The sequence below is a fragment of the Oncorhynchus masou genome, chromosome 24 (genome assembly GCF_036934945.1).
Source record: "Oncorhynchus masou masou isolate Uvic2021 chromosome 24, UVic_Omas_1.1, whole genome shotgun sequence".
Lineage (NCBI taxonomy): Eukaryota > Metazoa > Chordata > Actinopteri > Salmoniformes > Salmonidae > Oncorhynchus > Oncorhynchus masou.
This window is the reverse complement of record NC_088235.1, coordinates 88,600,196-88,616,241: the sequence shown is the minus strand read 5'-3', so window position 1 is coordinate 88,616,241 and position 16,046 is coordinate 88,600,196. Positions and strand designations below refer to the sequence as shown.

General features: G+C 44.4%; 1 protein-coding gene across 1 annotated transcript; it reads right to left on the bottom strand.

The window, feature by feature from the left end:
- Positions 1-8,598: 8,598 nt before the first annotated feature.
- On the bottom strand, positions 8,599-15,819 carry LOC135512949 (uncharacterized). The gene is made up of 5 exons (XM_064935490.1): positions 15,608-15,819; positions 14,516-14,716; positions 12,137-12,342; positions 11,891-12,023; positions 8,599-9,803 (listed from the first exon to the last, which is right to left on the bottom strand). The coding sequence occupies exons 2-5, from the start codon at positions 14,581-14,583 to the stop codon at positions 9,284-9,286; spliced, it is 927 nt and encodes a 308-aa protein (XP_064791562.1). The 5' UTR covers positions 14,584-14,716; positions 15,608-15,819; the 3' UTR covers positions 8,599-9,283.
- Positions 15,820-16,046: the final 227 nt, after the last annotated feature.

Below are 16,046 nucleotides of genomic sequence, written 5' to 3'. Positions count from 1 at the left end.
AGGCGATAGCCAAATCGGCATATTCAGAGGGAATGCGCACGGTGGAAACTTGGTCTGGACTCTCCACCGTAGTCGCACCAACGGCAACTCCTATACACCTACCTGAACACTCCTCTGACCACCCCATAAGAGCCCCCTGTCGCCAGGAAATCACCGGGTTGTGTTTAGCTAACCAGGGAGCCCTCAACACCACTGGAAACGCAGGTGAATCTATAAGGAACAGAATAATCTGCTCCTTATGATCCCCCTGCGTTACCATGTCCAGCGGCACCGTAGCCTCCCTAATTACTCCTGACCCTAATGGTCGGCTATCTAAGGAGTGCACGGGGAAAGGTAGGTCTAACGACACCAAGGGAATCCCTAGCCTTAACGCAAGCCCACAATCCATAAAATTCCCAGCTGCACCTGAATCGACTCGCGCCTTATGCTGTAGAGAGGGAAAAAACCCAGGGAAAGAAGTCAACACATACACATGACCGACAGGAAGTTCTGGGTGAGTCTGGTGCTTACTCACCTGGGGTGATCGAACAGTGCTCCGCCTGCCCTTCCGACTCCTAGAAGAGTTCCTCCAGCACCGGTCAGACGTGTGCCCGTGTCAACCACAACTGGTGCAGTAGGACACTCCTCCTCCGGTCCCCCTCGAAGCCGCTCCTCCTAAATCCATAGGTATAGGGGCAGGAGGGCTGGGAAGTGGAAACGACAGGGCCTGATCCGAACGCCCGCGGGCAGCCAGCAGGTTGTCGAGACGGATAGCAAAGTCAATGAGTTCCTCCAGTGTGAATGTGGTATCCCGACATGCCAGCTCCCTGCGGACGTCCTCCCTGAGACTGCATCTGAAATGGTCGATCAAGGCCCTGTCGTTCCATCCTGCTCCTGCGGCCAAGGTCCTGAACTTCAGAGCAAAATCCTGTACGCTCCTCGTCTCCTGACGCAGGTGGAACAGCCGTTCACCCACCGCCCAACCCTCTGGTGGATGGTCAAAAACAGCTCGGAATCGGCAGGTGAACTCTGGGTAATTATCCCTCGCCGAGTCCGGACCATTCCACACTGCGTTGGCCCACTCGAGGGCTCGCCCAGTCAAGCAGGAGACGAGGGCGCTCACGCTCTCCTCTCCAGAGGGAGCAGGACGCACGGTAGCCAGGTATAGTTCTAGTTGAAGGAGGAAACCCTGGCACCCAGCCGCCGTTCCGTCATACTCCCGTGGGAGCGTCAGCCGAAGAGCCCCGGAGCCTGATGTGGTCGCAGGAACAGGAGATGCTGAAGAAGGGGTTGCTGGAGATGAGGTGGGAAGGCCACTCCTCTCCCATCGATCCATCCTCTCCATCATTTGGTCCATGGCAGAACCAATCCTGTGAATCAGGCTGGTGTGATGGAGGACCCTCTCTTCCATCGATGGGAGAGGGGACGCGGCTGCTCTTGCTGATTCCATTGCGGGTGCGGGATTCTGTCACGAAGTACTAAGGTGAGTGGAATCAGGCGCAGAGAGCAGGTACAATAATAGACAGTTTATTCTCCGATGTACAAAAACGACGGTCAACCCAACACACCGGGTGAATGATCCAACACAGGATCATAAAATGACCGGAGAATAAAAACCACAAGTACTCCACCAAAATGACATGAAGACAAAACAATCCCGCACAAAACAAGGGCGGGACAACCTACTACATATACAGACACTAATTAACTAAAATACACACAGGTGAAACCAATCAGACAAAACCAACAGACAAACGAAAAGGGATCGGTAGTGGCTAGTAGGACGGTGACGACGACCGCCGAGCACCGCCCGAACAGGCAGGAGAGCCAACCTCGGCGGAAGTCGTGACAGTACCACACGGTATGTAGGACATGATGCCGTTCTGGATTTAGAATAGGGAAAGGCAGATTGAAATTGTACTCAGTGATATGTCGAACTGATGTGACATGATTCACATCCCTCAAAAGATCAGCGATGAATTTCTCACTGGAGTGATAGAAGAAAAAAAACAGATCAATAGCCAACGCATCAATAAAACAGAGTTAACACCTATCGATTGAAATGCACCAAGAGACACTTATCAATGTATGACATGACTATCAAATATCCTAAAGATGCCAATGAGTGTGACATCTGCTGGTCTATAAGATTAATAACAAAGTAAAAATGTACAACGAACAGCATTTTCAGTCTTCTAGATCGTTTCCTCAAATCCGTTTTGCAAATTGAAAGAAATTTTGGTTCTGTTTAAAACACTTCACATTTAAGATCGAAGGAAGTTTTGGTTAAAAACAAGACCATTGAAATGGGATTAAAATCGTCTCTGGCATTTTACGCTGAACATCATGCATAGATAGAGGTGTAGTTGAACCTCTCACCTTTGCATCCTTAGGGAGATCATATTGTGGGCTAATAATGGGTACCAGACAGGCCAAGGCCAGGAACACATTTCAGTCTTGTGTTAAATGGGCTGCTCCACCAACACACACCAGAAGATAAATACAAGAAGATGCTAGCTTGGAAATCAAATGCATATCACTCAGGCTTAAATGTTTTGACAGCATCACAATTATTTAACATTTCAGAATTCCTAACTTTTCAGAGATTGGGATGTGCCTGAGTAAATCAAAAAGAAAGCAACTGAAATGGGACTGATTATCACGTTTTAGGGAAGACCCAGACAGTGTTGAAGTAACAAATGTTTATTACTAGAACACGGGGCAGGCAAAACGACAGGTCAAGGGCAGACAGAGGTAATTAAGGTACAGAACGACAGGCAGTCTCAGGGTCAGGGCAGGCAAAACGACAGGTCAAGGGCAGGCAGAGGTAATTAAGGTACAGAACGACAGGCAGTCTCAGGGTCAGGGCAGGCAGAATGGTCAAAACTAGAAAACAAGAACTAGAAACAGACTGGAGCAGGGGGGGGCGCCGGTAGGTTTGACGAACAAAACAAATTAGCAGCTGACAGAACACAGGTATAAATACATAGGGGATAATGAGGGGAGATGGGAGACAACTGGTGAGGGGTGGAGACAAGCAAAAAGACAGGTGAAAGATCAGGGTGTGACACTGATAAGGACCTCATACTTTACTCTGAGCACATGCAGTACTCCGTCATTCATAGCTGAACGTTGGGCTTGGTGAATAGAATTTGACCAATTCAATCACGAATGATTGTACTAGAATACATTAGATAAGTGTAACTAAACTCAACAAAAAAAGAAATGTCCTCTCACTGTCAACTGCGTTTATTTTCAGCAAACTTAACATATGTTCATACAAATATTTACACAAGATTCAACAGACAAACTGAACAAGTTCCACAGACATTTGACTAACAGAAATATGTCCCTGAACAAAGGGGGGTCAAAATCAAAAGTAACAGTCAGTATCTGGTGTGGCCACCAGCTGCATTAAGTACTGCAGTGCATCTCCTCCTCATGGACTGCACCAGATTTGCCAGTTCTTGCTGTGAGATGTTACCCCACTCTTCCACCAAGGCACCTGCAAGTTCCCGGACATTTCTGGGGGGAATGGCCCTAGCCCTCAGATCCAACAGGTTCCAGACATGCTCAATAGGATTGAGATCCAGGCTCTTCGCTGGCCATGGCAGAACACTGACATTCCTGTCTTGCAGGAAATCACGCACAGAACGAGCAGTATGGCTGGTGGCATTGTCATGCTGGAGGGTCGTATCAGGATGAGCCTCGGGCAAGGGAACCACGTGAGGGAGGAGGACGTCTTCCCTGTAACGCACAGCGTTGAGATTGCCTGCAATGACAACAAGCTCAGTCCGAAGATGCTGTGACACAGCGCCCCAGACCATGACGGACCCTCCACCTCCAAATCGATCCCGCTTCAGAGTACAGGCCTCGGTGTAACGCTCAGACGATAAACACGAATCTGACCATCACCCCCGGTGAGACAAAACCGCAACTCGTCAGTGAAGAGCACTATTTGCCAGTCCTGTCTGGTCCAGCAACGGTGGGTTTGTGCCTATAGGTGACGTTGTTGCCGGTGATGTCTGGTGAGGACCTGCCTTACAACAGGCCAACAAGCCCTCAGTCCAGCCTCTCTCAGCCTACTGCAGACAGTCTGAGCACTGATGGAGGGATTGTGCGTTCCTGGTGTAACTCGGGAAGTTGTTGTTGCCATCCTGTGCCTGTCCCGCAGGTGTCATATTCGGATGTACCGATCCTGTGCAGGTGTTGTTACACGTGGTCTGCCACTGTGAGGACGATCAGCTGTCCGTCCTGTCTCCCTGTAAGGCTGTCTTTAGTGTCTCACAGTACGGACATGGTAATAAATTGCCCTGGCCACATCTGCAGTCCTCATGCCTCCTTGCAGCATGCCTAAGTCACATTCACGCAGATGAGCAGGGACCCTGGGCATCTTTCTTTTGGTATTTTTCGAGTCAGTAGAAAGGCCTCTTTAGTGTTTTAAGTTTTCATAACTGTGACCTTAATTGCCTACCGTCTGTGAGCTGTTAGTGTCTTAATGACCGTTCCACAGGTGCATGTTCATTAATTGTTTATGGTTCATTGAACAAGCATGGTAAACAGTGTTTAAACCCTTTACGATGAAGAGTTGTGAAGTTATTTGGATTTTTATGAATTATCTTTGAAAGACAGGGTCCTGAAAAAGGGAGATTAGCTGGGTGGAACACTGGTCAATAAAGACACTTATCAATGTAAGAATTGACTATCAAATATCCAATAATGTTATACCTAATGTCTGTCAAAGGAATATTATTGCGTTGTAATTTTACATTCACTCTGCTATTAGACAATTTCCTTGAATACTTACAAATACTTAAAATAGAGATGGGGAGTTACCTAATTGTCTGAGTGAGTCAAAAACAAGAACACTGAAATACATTGTCCCATACTCAGAGTCTCAGCGGTAGCAGTGCTTATCCTAGCGTCTCAGAAGGGGGGGGGGGGCTAATCCTACTCCAGCACTCCTACGCTTTACATATATGTGCCCTGGTACTTTACTGTCAACATATAATATGTCATGCATTGTGATACAGTTGTAGTAGAGTCTCACAATTCACTGGGGTTCTCAGCCGATTCCATAATGAAAATTGGTGTGGACACTTCACTCGTCAGCTCAGCCCTACTGGGGACATATGGATACATGTTCAGAGTCACAGTTCAGTCTGACATTAAGTGAGTTGCTTGATACAGACAAGAAAATAATAATTATTATTGGTTGGCTCTCCGCTGTGTCTTTCTCATTCAAACACCCACATGCACAGCCCCAGAGTAACACCCCCCCTCACTTCCATTTCAACGGTTGGATTTTCAAATCCTTTCAAATTCTCAACCTCAGAAAATAAACATTTGCAAGAACCAATCAAACCCGTTGCACAATTTCTGAGCGAATATTGCATGAACGGCCTAATTTCCAGCCCAGTGTGATTAAAGCTCTCCCTGCGCTGTGAGTCATGTGGGTCACGTCAGCCAGGCTAGTTCAGAGATGGGGGCGTTCTGAATGTCAAACACAAGACAATTAAAATTACATTTGAAATGGGACAAATGCATAGTGATACAGGTGTAATGGTGTCCCTCACCTTTGACTAGTGTCCCCCATTGCCATATAATTTAAAGAGTTACTAGTCAAAATCGGACATTCCATTGTGCACTTTGTTCTGACACGTCACTGAACTCTGGTTCACTGCGCTGCCCAAGGCATTCTGGGGTAACTACTGGGTTCAGGGTCAGGGTCAGTTCAGTCTGTTGTTTAGTGGGCTGCTTCACCAACACACAATTAATGCTTAAATGTTTAATTTAATTGATTTGAATTTGTGATTAATTCGATTATCTCTGTGATTGTACTAGACAGATCACCACAACGATAAACCTAAAAGACCTGAACTTGAAACATAAACAATCAGTGATTTGACATAGACCAGCATACTTAATAACCACATAAATTTAAACATGTGTAAATAAAGAAAGAAGTTGCTTCCCAAGCTAAAGTTTCTTTTTTGCATCTTTTACTTGTTTACAACAGCTTTAAAACAACTACAAATATAATATTTCTGGTTATGGAAAATGTATCTCACAGTGGTTTAGATGGTACAACGATTCTCTACACTCGCTTGTTTTGTCACAAACTGAAATTAGGTGAACTATTAGAATTTTAGCAACCCGGAATTGGCAGAGAGATTGACAAAGTGCATCATTAATTCACAAGATCAAGACTATGATTTACAGTAGTCTACAAATAATTGTATGCCAACTACGTATCACCAACTAATTTCTTCCTATAGATCAATCAAGATCAGCGGTCAATACTAAATAAAATAAAATATAAAAATAACCATCTTATTTATCACTAGCCGAGTCAGATAAAAAAATATATAAAAAAACTTGTCGATACGGTACCTCAATTCTTTGGTTTAAGGATAGTCTGTCGCAGAAGCAGCAGATGTAAGTAGACTGGAGACTTCGATTTATACCCCTCTAATGGTTGTTTTTTTCTATTTTCAGTTATGTTTGTGTACTTTGTTTTTCAGGTTATCATGTTTATTATCGGGCTATTAATTTCCCCTAATCTAAATAACATGCATCCCTTCTCCCCATAATATCAAATGATTGTTGTAAATCACGTAACACCATGTTCTTCTAATAAATCACATGGCCAGAAGTGAGCAAAGTATCTCGGTATATAGGGGTGAAGGTAGATAAAATGTCTTATTGGCATGGGCCTCTCCCTATAAACATTTTGTTCATAGCCTAGGTGTAGTCAGAGAATTACATATATCATTAATTTCATATAATCTCTGTGGGACGAGTAAAGATGAACAAACAACCATTAATGATGTTCTCATCTGATTGTCAATCACTTAAAAAAAAAAAGTGCTCTCTAGGCTACCTGTGAATCTTCGTTCACTCACAAAATAATTCAAGCATCCAAATAGTGCACTGTGCACCCACAATTTGATTGATTGTCATTAGGCGTACACTTGTAGTCTAAATTGATGCGTCCACTGCTGTCAGTGCGCGTCTCGGGATGGGCCACTCATCTCCGCCTTGGCAAAGTGTTCTTGTCGAACCACAACATAATTTGAAGCGTAGACCACTCGGTTTCAAGTCAATTCGTACATTGTCATGCCTTTGACATGAAGTAATGTTAATGGTGTTAAAGTCTATAGTTCTTGGCATTTTGTGTAATTATTGTGATAGGCTCATGTTTTACCGTTAAGTTGCCGGGACGCTGTACCGGACCAGCTTACTATCACCACTGTCAGTATGGAACTGTGTTTCAGCCTGGCTATGGTGATAGGTTAGAGGTCACTAACCGGCAGTGCGAAGATCACAGGCAAGCGCCAGCTCCAGACCTCCTCCTAAGGCGAAGCCATCCACCGTGACAACCGTTGGCATGGGCAAAGTGGCTGTCATAGCAATGCAATGTCCATAGCAACGCAACACCCAGAGAGTAGAACACCAGGTGGAGAGATCAGACAGATCTAGTTATTGTTATGAAACCAATAAATAGCCTGCTAATTTATTTGATGTGCAGGCAATCTCAACAATGTGCATTACAGGGAAGCCATCCTCCAACCTCAGGTGGTACCCTTCCTGCAGGCTCATCCTGTGCATAAATATAATATATTTGATGTGCATAAATGTGAGTAATAAGCGTAAGCGACTGCCACCTTACCTTAGGTCCAGGGCCAGCTCCTTTTTGACCTCTTAATCAGCCATTCATATTACATATTATGAGGATGGGGGTGAGATGTACTAGCATGAGAACAGGCTGAAGGCTGAACTAGACTGGGGGAAGCCCCTGGCCCACACACACACCACCCACCGAGCAGTCCGTGAACAAATAGATCGGAGTCAGAGTGGTTCATCTCAGCTTTCTCCTTCAGATCAGCTCCTATGGGAGACACACAGAAACAGAAGACATCACACACACGGGTGCACACACACACACACGCATATACATTCATGTTACACCCACCATGTTCTGCTGCTACCAGCCTTATTATTATTGGTAAATAATGCACCATTTAAACACTTGTCCCCTAATACCCCCTTGCCCAAAACACATGGAAATATTGGACTATACATTTATGCTAAAATGTTTATTCTAGTCTACTGAGCTGTTTGTATTTTTAGGTTTTAGTATTTCTTATTGTTGTTGCATTGTCAAGAAGGAATCTGCAAGTAAGCATTTTGTTAGACTATGTATACCATGTGTACCCTGTACATACGACTAATTCAAAGTTCAAAGTTGAGCCTCCTAAATCGTACTCCGACCTGTTTGGTCACCCTCCTCTTCTTTTTCTCTCTTTTCATTGTTGGACGCACTCGTCGCCTTGGTTACTGACACACAACACTGACTAAGCATAAAGCCTGAGTTGTCCATGGCTTAAAATAATAGATTTCATACAAGATTAATAATACCACAGAACATACCTTTTATATATATATATATATATATCGGTTTATCATAACATTGTGATACTAAATAAATAAGTATTTATGGTCATTGAATGGCAATAAATGTAAACCAATATCTATAGCTGTCGCCAGGGGGCGTTCTCCTCACACCACACACACACACACACACACTACAGAGGCACTGATGCAACCACCTCATGGCCTCTATTTTATTACCATAAATCATGATTCATGAGCCAACAGTTTTAAACATTATACTTTACATACGTTGAGAATTTCAATCAGGTACATGATTTAACACAATAGATATTATGGACTTTCACATTGAGTAAATCTCAAATGCTACATTCACAGATATACATTCACAGGTTGGCAGGAAGCCTCGTGGTTAGAGCGTTGGGCCAGTAACCGAAAGGTTGCTGGATTGAATCCCCAAGGTAAAAATCAGTTGTTCTGCCCCTGAACAAGGCAGTTAACCCACTATTCCCTGGTAGGCTGTCATTGTAAATAATAATTTGTTCTTAACTAACTTGCCTAATAAAATAGAAACACTGAATAAGATGCATTGTCAGTTTGGCACAGAACAGGTGTATCAGTGATCAAAGCCCTGTTCAGTATGACACAATGTAGTCCAAACATAGTAGGTTGGAATGGATCTAATGTTTATGGAGGTGTCCATGATATAACGGAAGTGGTTTGCTGAACCACGCTCGCATGATGAGTAACCTTGCCTGAGACCTGAAGACTTGCTATAGCTCCCCGAGCAAATACTAAGGCTTTTGCTTAATGGACTAACACATGCGTGGAGGTCCCAGGTTAAAAGAAAAGTCACACACTACTAGCCACACTCACAGGATTTGTTCTATCTTACAGGGTTATTCTCTTTTCAGAATCTGTGGATGGAACCTGTGTTGCCCCTGGCGAATATCTCAGTGATTGACAGCTCCCTCTCGCAGGGGGGTCGACCTCGGTAACGGATGTAGCGAGCTTTACGAGCCTCGGCCAGTGATTGGTTGAAATCAGGCAGGAGGTGGAGCGTTCTGGGCCGACCATCAGCAGCGAGGACGTCGGAGGGGGGAGGAGGGAGAGGATAATACTCCTCTTTCTCTCTGTCTGTCCTCCCGTTCTCTTCCTCCTTCTTTCTCGTTGCCCTCCCCTCTCTCCCCCTCACATATTCTCTCTCTCTCTCAGCTCTCCCCTCCCTCCCTTCCACTTCCCCTCTCTCCCCCAGCCCAGTGCTGGTCAATTCTGCTGCAGGCTGCAGTTTGAGGTCTGGCAGGCAGAGTGGCGCCACTGAGCTCTCTGCCCCCTGTCTCTGTGGGTCTGCAGAGCTGCAGAGGAAGCCATGGACCCGGGCCTGGAGTGCAGCCAGACCAGACACTCCCCCACACACAGCTTTCACTGACCTGAGACAATGAGGGGGGAGACAGAGTGCGGGAGAGAGAGAGAGAGAGAGGGAGAGAGAAATAGAGATAATCAGTCAGACAACACACAAATGCATTCACACGTACGCACACACACACACACAACAAACTATCAGTATCCACCTTGTGTCACCATGTTGTGACTCAGTGTCTGTTTATTGGCTATAACAAATGTTTTTGGACAACAAAACAATCATACCCAGACACACACACAAACAAACAAGGGGCCTGCTTTGTGGATTCAGTAAAAGGCTGCATTGAACAACAGAGAAAGAGATAGAGGGAGGGAGAAAGAAAGAAAGAAAAAAAATGAAACCAGGAAGGGGACTATAAATCCACTAGAAGTTGGCAGAGGGATGCACATCATAAAAGAAAATGAGTTTAGAATCAGTCTGTTAAAAGAGCCAGCATGGATCCCTGCCAAGCCACAGCACAGAGAAAAACAGAGACACACATCACTGGAGAAGCAGTATCTGTATGTAGAGTAGTATAGAACAGTGTTTGTAAACCACCCACATACATTAGTTAACAGTAAGAGAGGGGAAAGCCCAGCAGCCTACCAGTAGGAGAGAGGGGAAGGGGGTATGAAGCAATAGAATATGCATAGATATGGGATATGAGCTATAATTGTGAATGTCTCTCAAACGCACACACACAAATTTCCCTCTCTCTCTCTCTCTCTCTCTCTCCCTCTCTCTCTCTCTCTCTCTCTCAAGAGGATGATAGTCAAACCCACATTGACAGAGAGCTGTGTGTGTGTTTGTGTGTATCTCAGAGTGAGGTTTTAAGCGTCTCGTTATCTGCCCCTTGATTAGCATAATTAACCGGTCCGCTTGCTTAAAATCCCCATCCACCAACCAGCCTGCTGCGGGGGGTTCACAAACTCTCCTGGAAACCACACATACAAGCATACAGTCAGGCAGACACACCATCACCCTATCCTCCCCACAAATGCACACAGAAAAATCATATTCCCACATACCATGAAGTTACTTCACACACACACACACACACACACACACACACACACACACACACACACACACACACACACACACACACACACACACACACACACACACGCACACACTACCATCCCATAACAAACATCATGAGTAACTTTACATGTGTAGATATGCAATGACAATGCAAACACATGGATACAATTTCTGCATGGAAGAACAGGGAGATATACTGTAATCTTGAAAAATGTGCACATCCACTCACTGATCTTGCTGTGCAACCCATGAATGGCACGTGATCTTCTCTTTAAAGTTTAAACTCTATAGATATTTCTCGTGCATTCATTGAGTTGGAAAAATAAATAGATGTTACTGTTGCAAAATGTTTTCAGTTGGCCAACTGCTGGGCTGGCTAACATTCCACCTGGAAAGCACTTCCCCTTCTGGTTATGCACTGTGCAGGCTTTTGCTCTGGCTAATCAACATCCTGGTGAGCAGCTGATTAGAATAATCAGGTGTGTTAGAGCAGGGATAGAACAAAATCATGCAGGAGGGTATAGCTCTCCTGAAGAAGGGTTGGCCATCTCCAGAGATAATTTATTATCAGGGGTTTGATTAGTCAACACTGACATTCTATACTTGTTATTACTTGGCTTTTTCACAGCAACTAAAGTGAAATTATCAAAGAAACTGAAAGGACAAGTACTAATGCCAAGGTTAACCTGACAGCCTGTCAGTTCTTCTCTCAACCATCTGGGCCAGGATTAGATTAGCCCTATGAAGGTCATGTTATATAATCTAGCACTCCACAGATTAGCTTCATTCTTCTATGAACATGTTACATTGACCCTTTAACAAAAAGAGTCCCAGCTTCACTGTACAGTTGACAGTGTTGTGGTAGCTCTGTAATAAACTGGGGTAGGGCTGTAGGCTGTAAGGCTGTCATCATAAAGAAATAAGCAAACTGCACAGCAAAAACTTCATGCTGTTTCATCTCGTGAAGTAAAGCAATTGCCCTGTGTGGCTTTGAGCTGACGCAGTCTGCCTGAGACAGGAACCCACAGTGATTTAAACATGTTTGGTTTATCTCTGATGTGAAGAGCTCACCTGTGTTTCTTTGGGTGTCTGGTGGCCCGTGAGATTGTGGGTAGGGTAGTCCTGCAGGGCATGGAGAGATGGGAGGGGTCAGGGTTGACAGGTTGCGACACCAGAGGGTGAAGGCTCCTCCTCCAGGGGTTACCTGGGGTCACACAGGTACAGGTCAGCTCATACACGCACACACACATGCACACGCACACACACACAAGCACATGCACACACACACGTACACACACACACAAGCATCTCTCTCACCGGTCCTGATGTTGAGCAGGTCTCTGTGTAGTCTTCGTTGTTCTGTGGTGAGTGTGTTGAGGTGGTAGCTCGTGGCCTGCTCCAGTCTCTGTAACCCCCCCTGCAGGCGAGCCTGAGCTCTGTGCTCCTCTCTCCTTTGGGCCTCGCTGCCCTGCCACAGCCCCCTGCCACCCCCACCACCACCACGCATGGCTCTCTCACACCTCCTGACATACATAAATACATAGAGTTAGAAACTGTCTGCTACTGTACAACTGAAAGATCGGATCACCTGGGTGACAACCTGCATCCCTACATCTGTCAGTCTAACAAATGAGCCATGAACACTGAGAGGTTGAAGGTGTTAATTTAGGATTTTTTTTTTACAATGTTTACATTTTTTGTAAGACTTTTTCTTTGCATTATATCTTGCCCAGACCCACCTGGCCAGACCCACATGCTCACACCCACATCTCCAGCATCACTCTCCGCTACATGGCCTCAAACTGCACCATTTTGTTTCTCTCCGTCACCCATGCACCTTCAACATTTAGATAAAAAAGCGTTTGACCTTTCCATTGTGTTAATGACGGAGGAAAGTACACATTTTTCAAGATGACTGACAAGACAAGTATTATCCAACCCATAGGGTATCTAACTGCACCCTCATATGCCATGTCTTAAAAGTACATTTAGATTGTAATACTTATGACAGCCAACGTTCTATCTCCGCCCATAACTTTTAGACTTTAGAACATTCCCAGAAGGCATGGATTATTGAGTCATTGTTAGTTTTACACTTGAGACATGACTCTGCCGTTGTGCTGTAGAATTTGTGAAATTTGTCTCTTGTATAATAAATTTATACATCAGTTTTTAATGGATTAAACATACATTTTCGTTAACTGTCATTTCATTAGTTATGTTCCAACACTCCCTCCATCTTGTGCCGATATCGGTTATTTTTAAGTTGTGGTTCCAATAGTTTTTTTTTTTTTAAAGAGATTGTCAGTTGTATATGCTCTCTGCAAGATTTTCTTTATCTTACCTATCATATGAACATCCTTTTCGGACTCAAATAGCATTCCCTCCAGATTGATCTGATGCCCAAATGGGTCTAAGGTGTTGTAATGAATGTTTTTTTTCTGCCTTGATGGTGTTTCCTGTATGTTTACCATTAGCTGCATCAGTAACATCCCTGTTCAGGCCATTGGGGACTGAGGGACTGGGGGCCTGGCTCCTATAGGTCTCAGTAGTAAGTTATGGACTGGGCAAAACAGGCCTGCCAATTAACACTATACTGTATGTGCCACTTCCATGAACTCTTACACGTCAGTTATACAGTTAGTCTATAATACAGTCTATACACTGTACGGAAACATTAGATCTCATACAGTACCGTACAGAACGTCATTCATTTCATCTGTTTCTTTCATTCATGTCATTCGTCTCTTTAATCCTTTTCTCACTGCAGTTTTCCTTCTCTTATTTATGAATTACAGTCAGATCATGTTAAAACATGCTTTACACTCATCCTATATATTGTGTATGGTTGCATGTAACACCCAAGTAAACACACAGACATATCACCATCACTGACATAGTTCTAAACACGGAGCGTGTGTATTTGTTCTCTCACTTTCTCCCCCTCTCCTCCCCTTCTCGTGCTCTCTCTCTCTCTTTCTCCCCCCACACATTCTCTATATATATGTTTCTTGTGTTGTGGTGTTGCTATGCTGGGCTGTTAGATCATGTTGACTGTTGACTCAATGTAATCATTGCCCATCATTACTCTCCATGGGGTCTGACTCACCCCAACAGGAAGTGTGTGTATGTGTGTGTGTGGCCCTTTCCCGAAAGAGAGAGAGAGCACGCGCGACAGATAGTGTTTTTGGTGCTGTAGTTTGAAAGCAGAGATGTGTGAGTGTGGAACAGAGATAAAGAAAGAGCAAGAGATTTATGCATGGCCTGTGTTTTATCAAAGTGTGTGTGTGTGTGTGTCTACAGCCCAGCTTATTCTGCCCACGTAGCACAGCCTGCTTTGGTCAGTGTCTGATGGTGAGACTGTTGTTCCCATCAAAGCAGTCAACTTCCTCAGGGTTTTGTGAGGTTTGTGTGTGTGTGCGCAGTACTGTCCACCCACTGTATTTTGCATTACCACTCCCCAAGTGCACCATGGGTATCTCACACACTGTCGCAGCCAACCAGACCCATGGGCTATAAGCATCTACACATCCCCCCCTCTCTCTCTCTCTCTCTCTCTCTCTCTCTCTCTCTCTCTCAATTCAATTCAAAGGGCTTTATTGGCATGGGAAAAATATTTTTACATTGCCAAAGAAAGTCAAATAGATAATAAACAAAAGTTAAATAAACAATCAAAAAATATCTCAGAAAACCCACCTCTGACAGTCAGAGCTTGAACCAGCAACACTATGGTTGCGAGGTAAGTGCACTACCACCTGTGCCATAAAAGTCTGAACCTCTTAGTAGACAGAGTCGTATCCTCACACACAGGGAGGCTACATTAGCAAGAAGGCTCTAGCAGGACACAATCATCTCCATCTCTCTGCTTCTATTAGCTCCAGTGGGCTGGAATGAACCCTGCACAAGGAAGAGGAGGAGAATCTGCTTAGAAAGAGTTGAGTTCCTGGCATAAATTCCCTTTTGTATCAACAGCGGCCATAATTCACCATCAACAGGCGTAATGAGAGAGCAGAGGCAGTCATTAGCTTTGAGTGACCGGCTATGACAAGCAATTTAGTCTCATACACTGTCTGGGCACCTGCAGGAGAGAGGAAATTAGCATTTTAAATGGTGATAATTATGGCAGAGAGGCAGTGGAGATGTTCATATTCTTTCAATTCGCTTATGGATGGATGTCTCTCTCTCTCTCTCTCACACACACACACACACACACACACACACACACACACACACACACACACACACACACACACACACACACACACACACACACACACACACACACACACACACAAAGTGGTTCTACAGGCTTCTGTAGTATTGTATGCTGGACTCCCACGCCTCAATCTGGGTTTTACCAGAGAGCTAGAGCAGGATACAACTGGAGAGCACTTACAGGAAGGAGTAGGCTACACTTCAAACTTTCACATCACGCAGAATCACTGTACGAACTCTTACATTACACCATCAAGCACAAGCATAAAAAAACGATGTTACCATTTAGGAATGATTTCAATTATACATGGTGTAGGCTTTGATAAATCAAATGTACACTACAAGAGGGAATTGCCCAAATAGAAAGTGCGCGCCACTGCGCGGATCCTTCAAAATCTATCGTATATAATGTACCCATCAGTCAGGCGATCCAAAATGTAAGATATAACACACAGCAAAATTGTCAATATCCCTCCACCATACTCACATATGTTGCTGTTGGAAATAAAACGTTTGTTACAAAACCACAAGGAAAGAAAATAACAAAGGAGGATTTCACTCTGTAAAACTCACATGATAACTTCCTTGAGGGCAGATTGTGCCAGAAGAAAATTACAATGTTTCTGTATCCATAACAGATGATACGCACGATAGTAGTGTATATTCCGGAATTACTGCAAAATAACTGCGTTTTGTTTTATGACCTAGTTTATGAAAGAACCATGTCCGATAGAATGTCAGTATTTCTGCGGGGAGAACGAGGATTTCTCCCGCACCCTTTACCAACCATGATGTAACTATCCGTAACGAGGTCTCGGGACAAAGCTATTTAACCAGTGTCAGTCTCTAGATCACCATGGAAACCAGAGGGAGAGGAACAGAGTTAGGAGATTTATGCAAAATATTTGATAGTGGTTTGAAAGCACTATTAGACTAGTGAAAGCACTATTAGACTAGTGCAACGCTAGGCATTGACCTTGGCCTATATCAAGTTGTGCTGGCATGGGAAAAT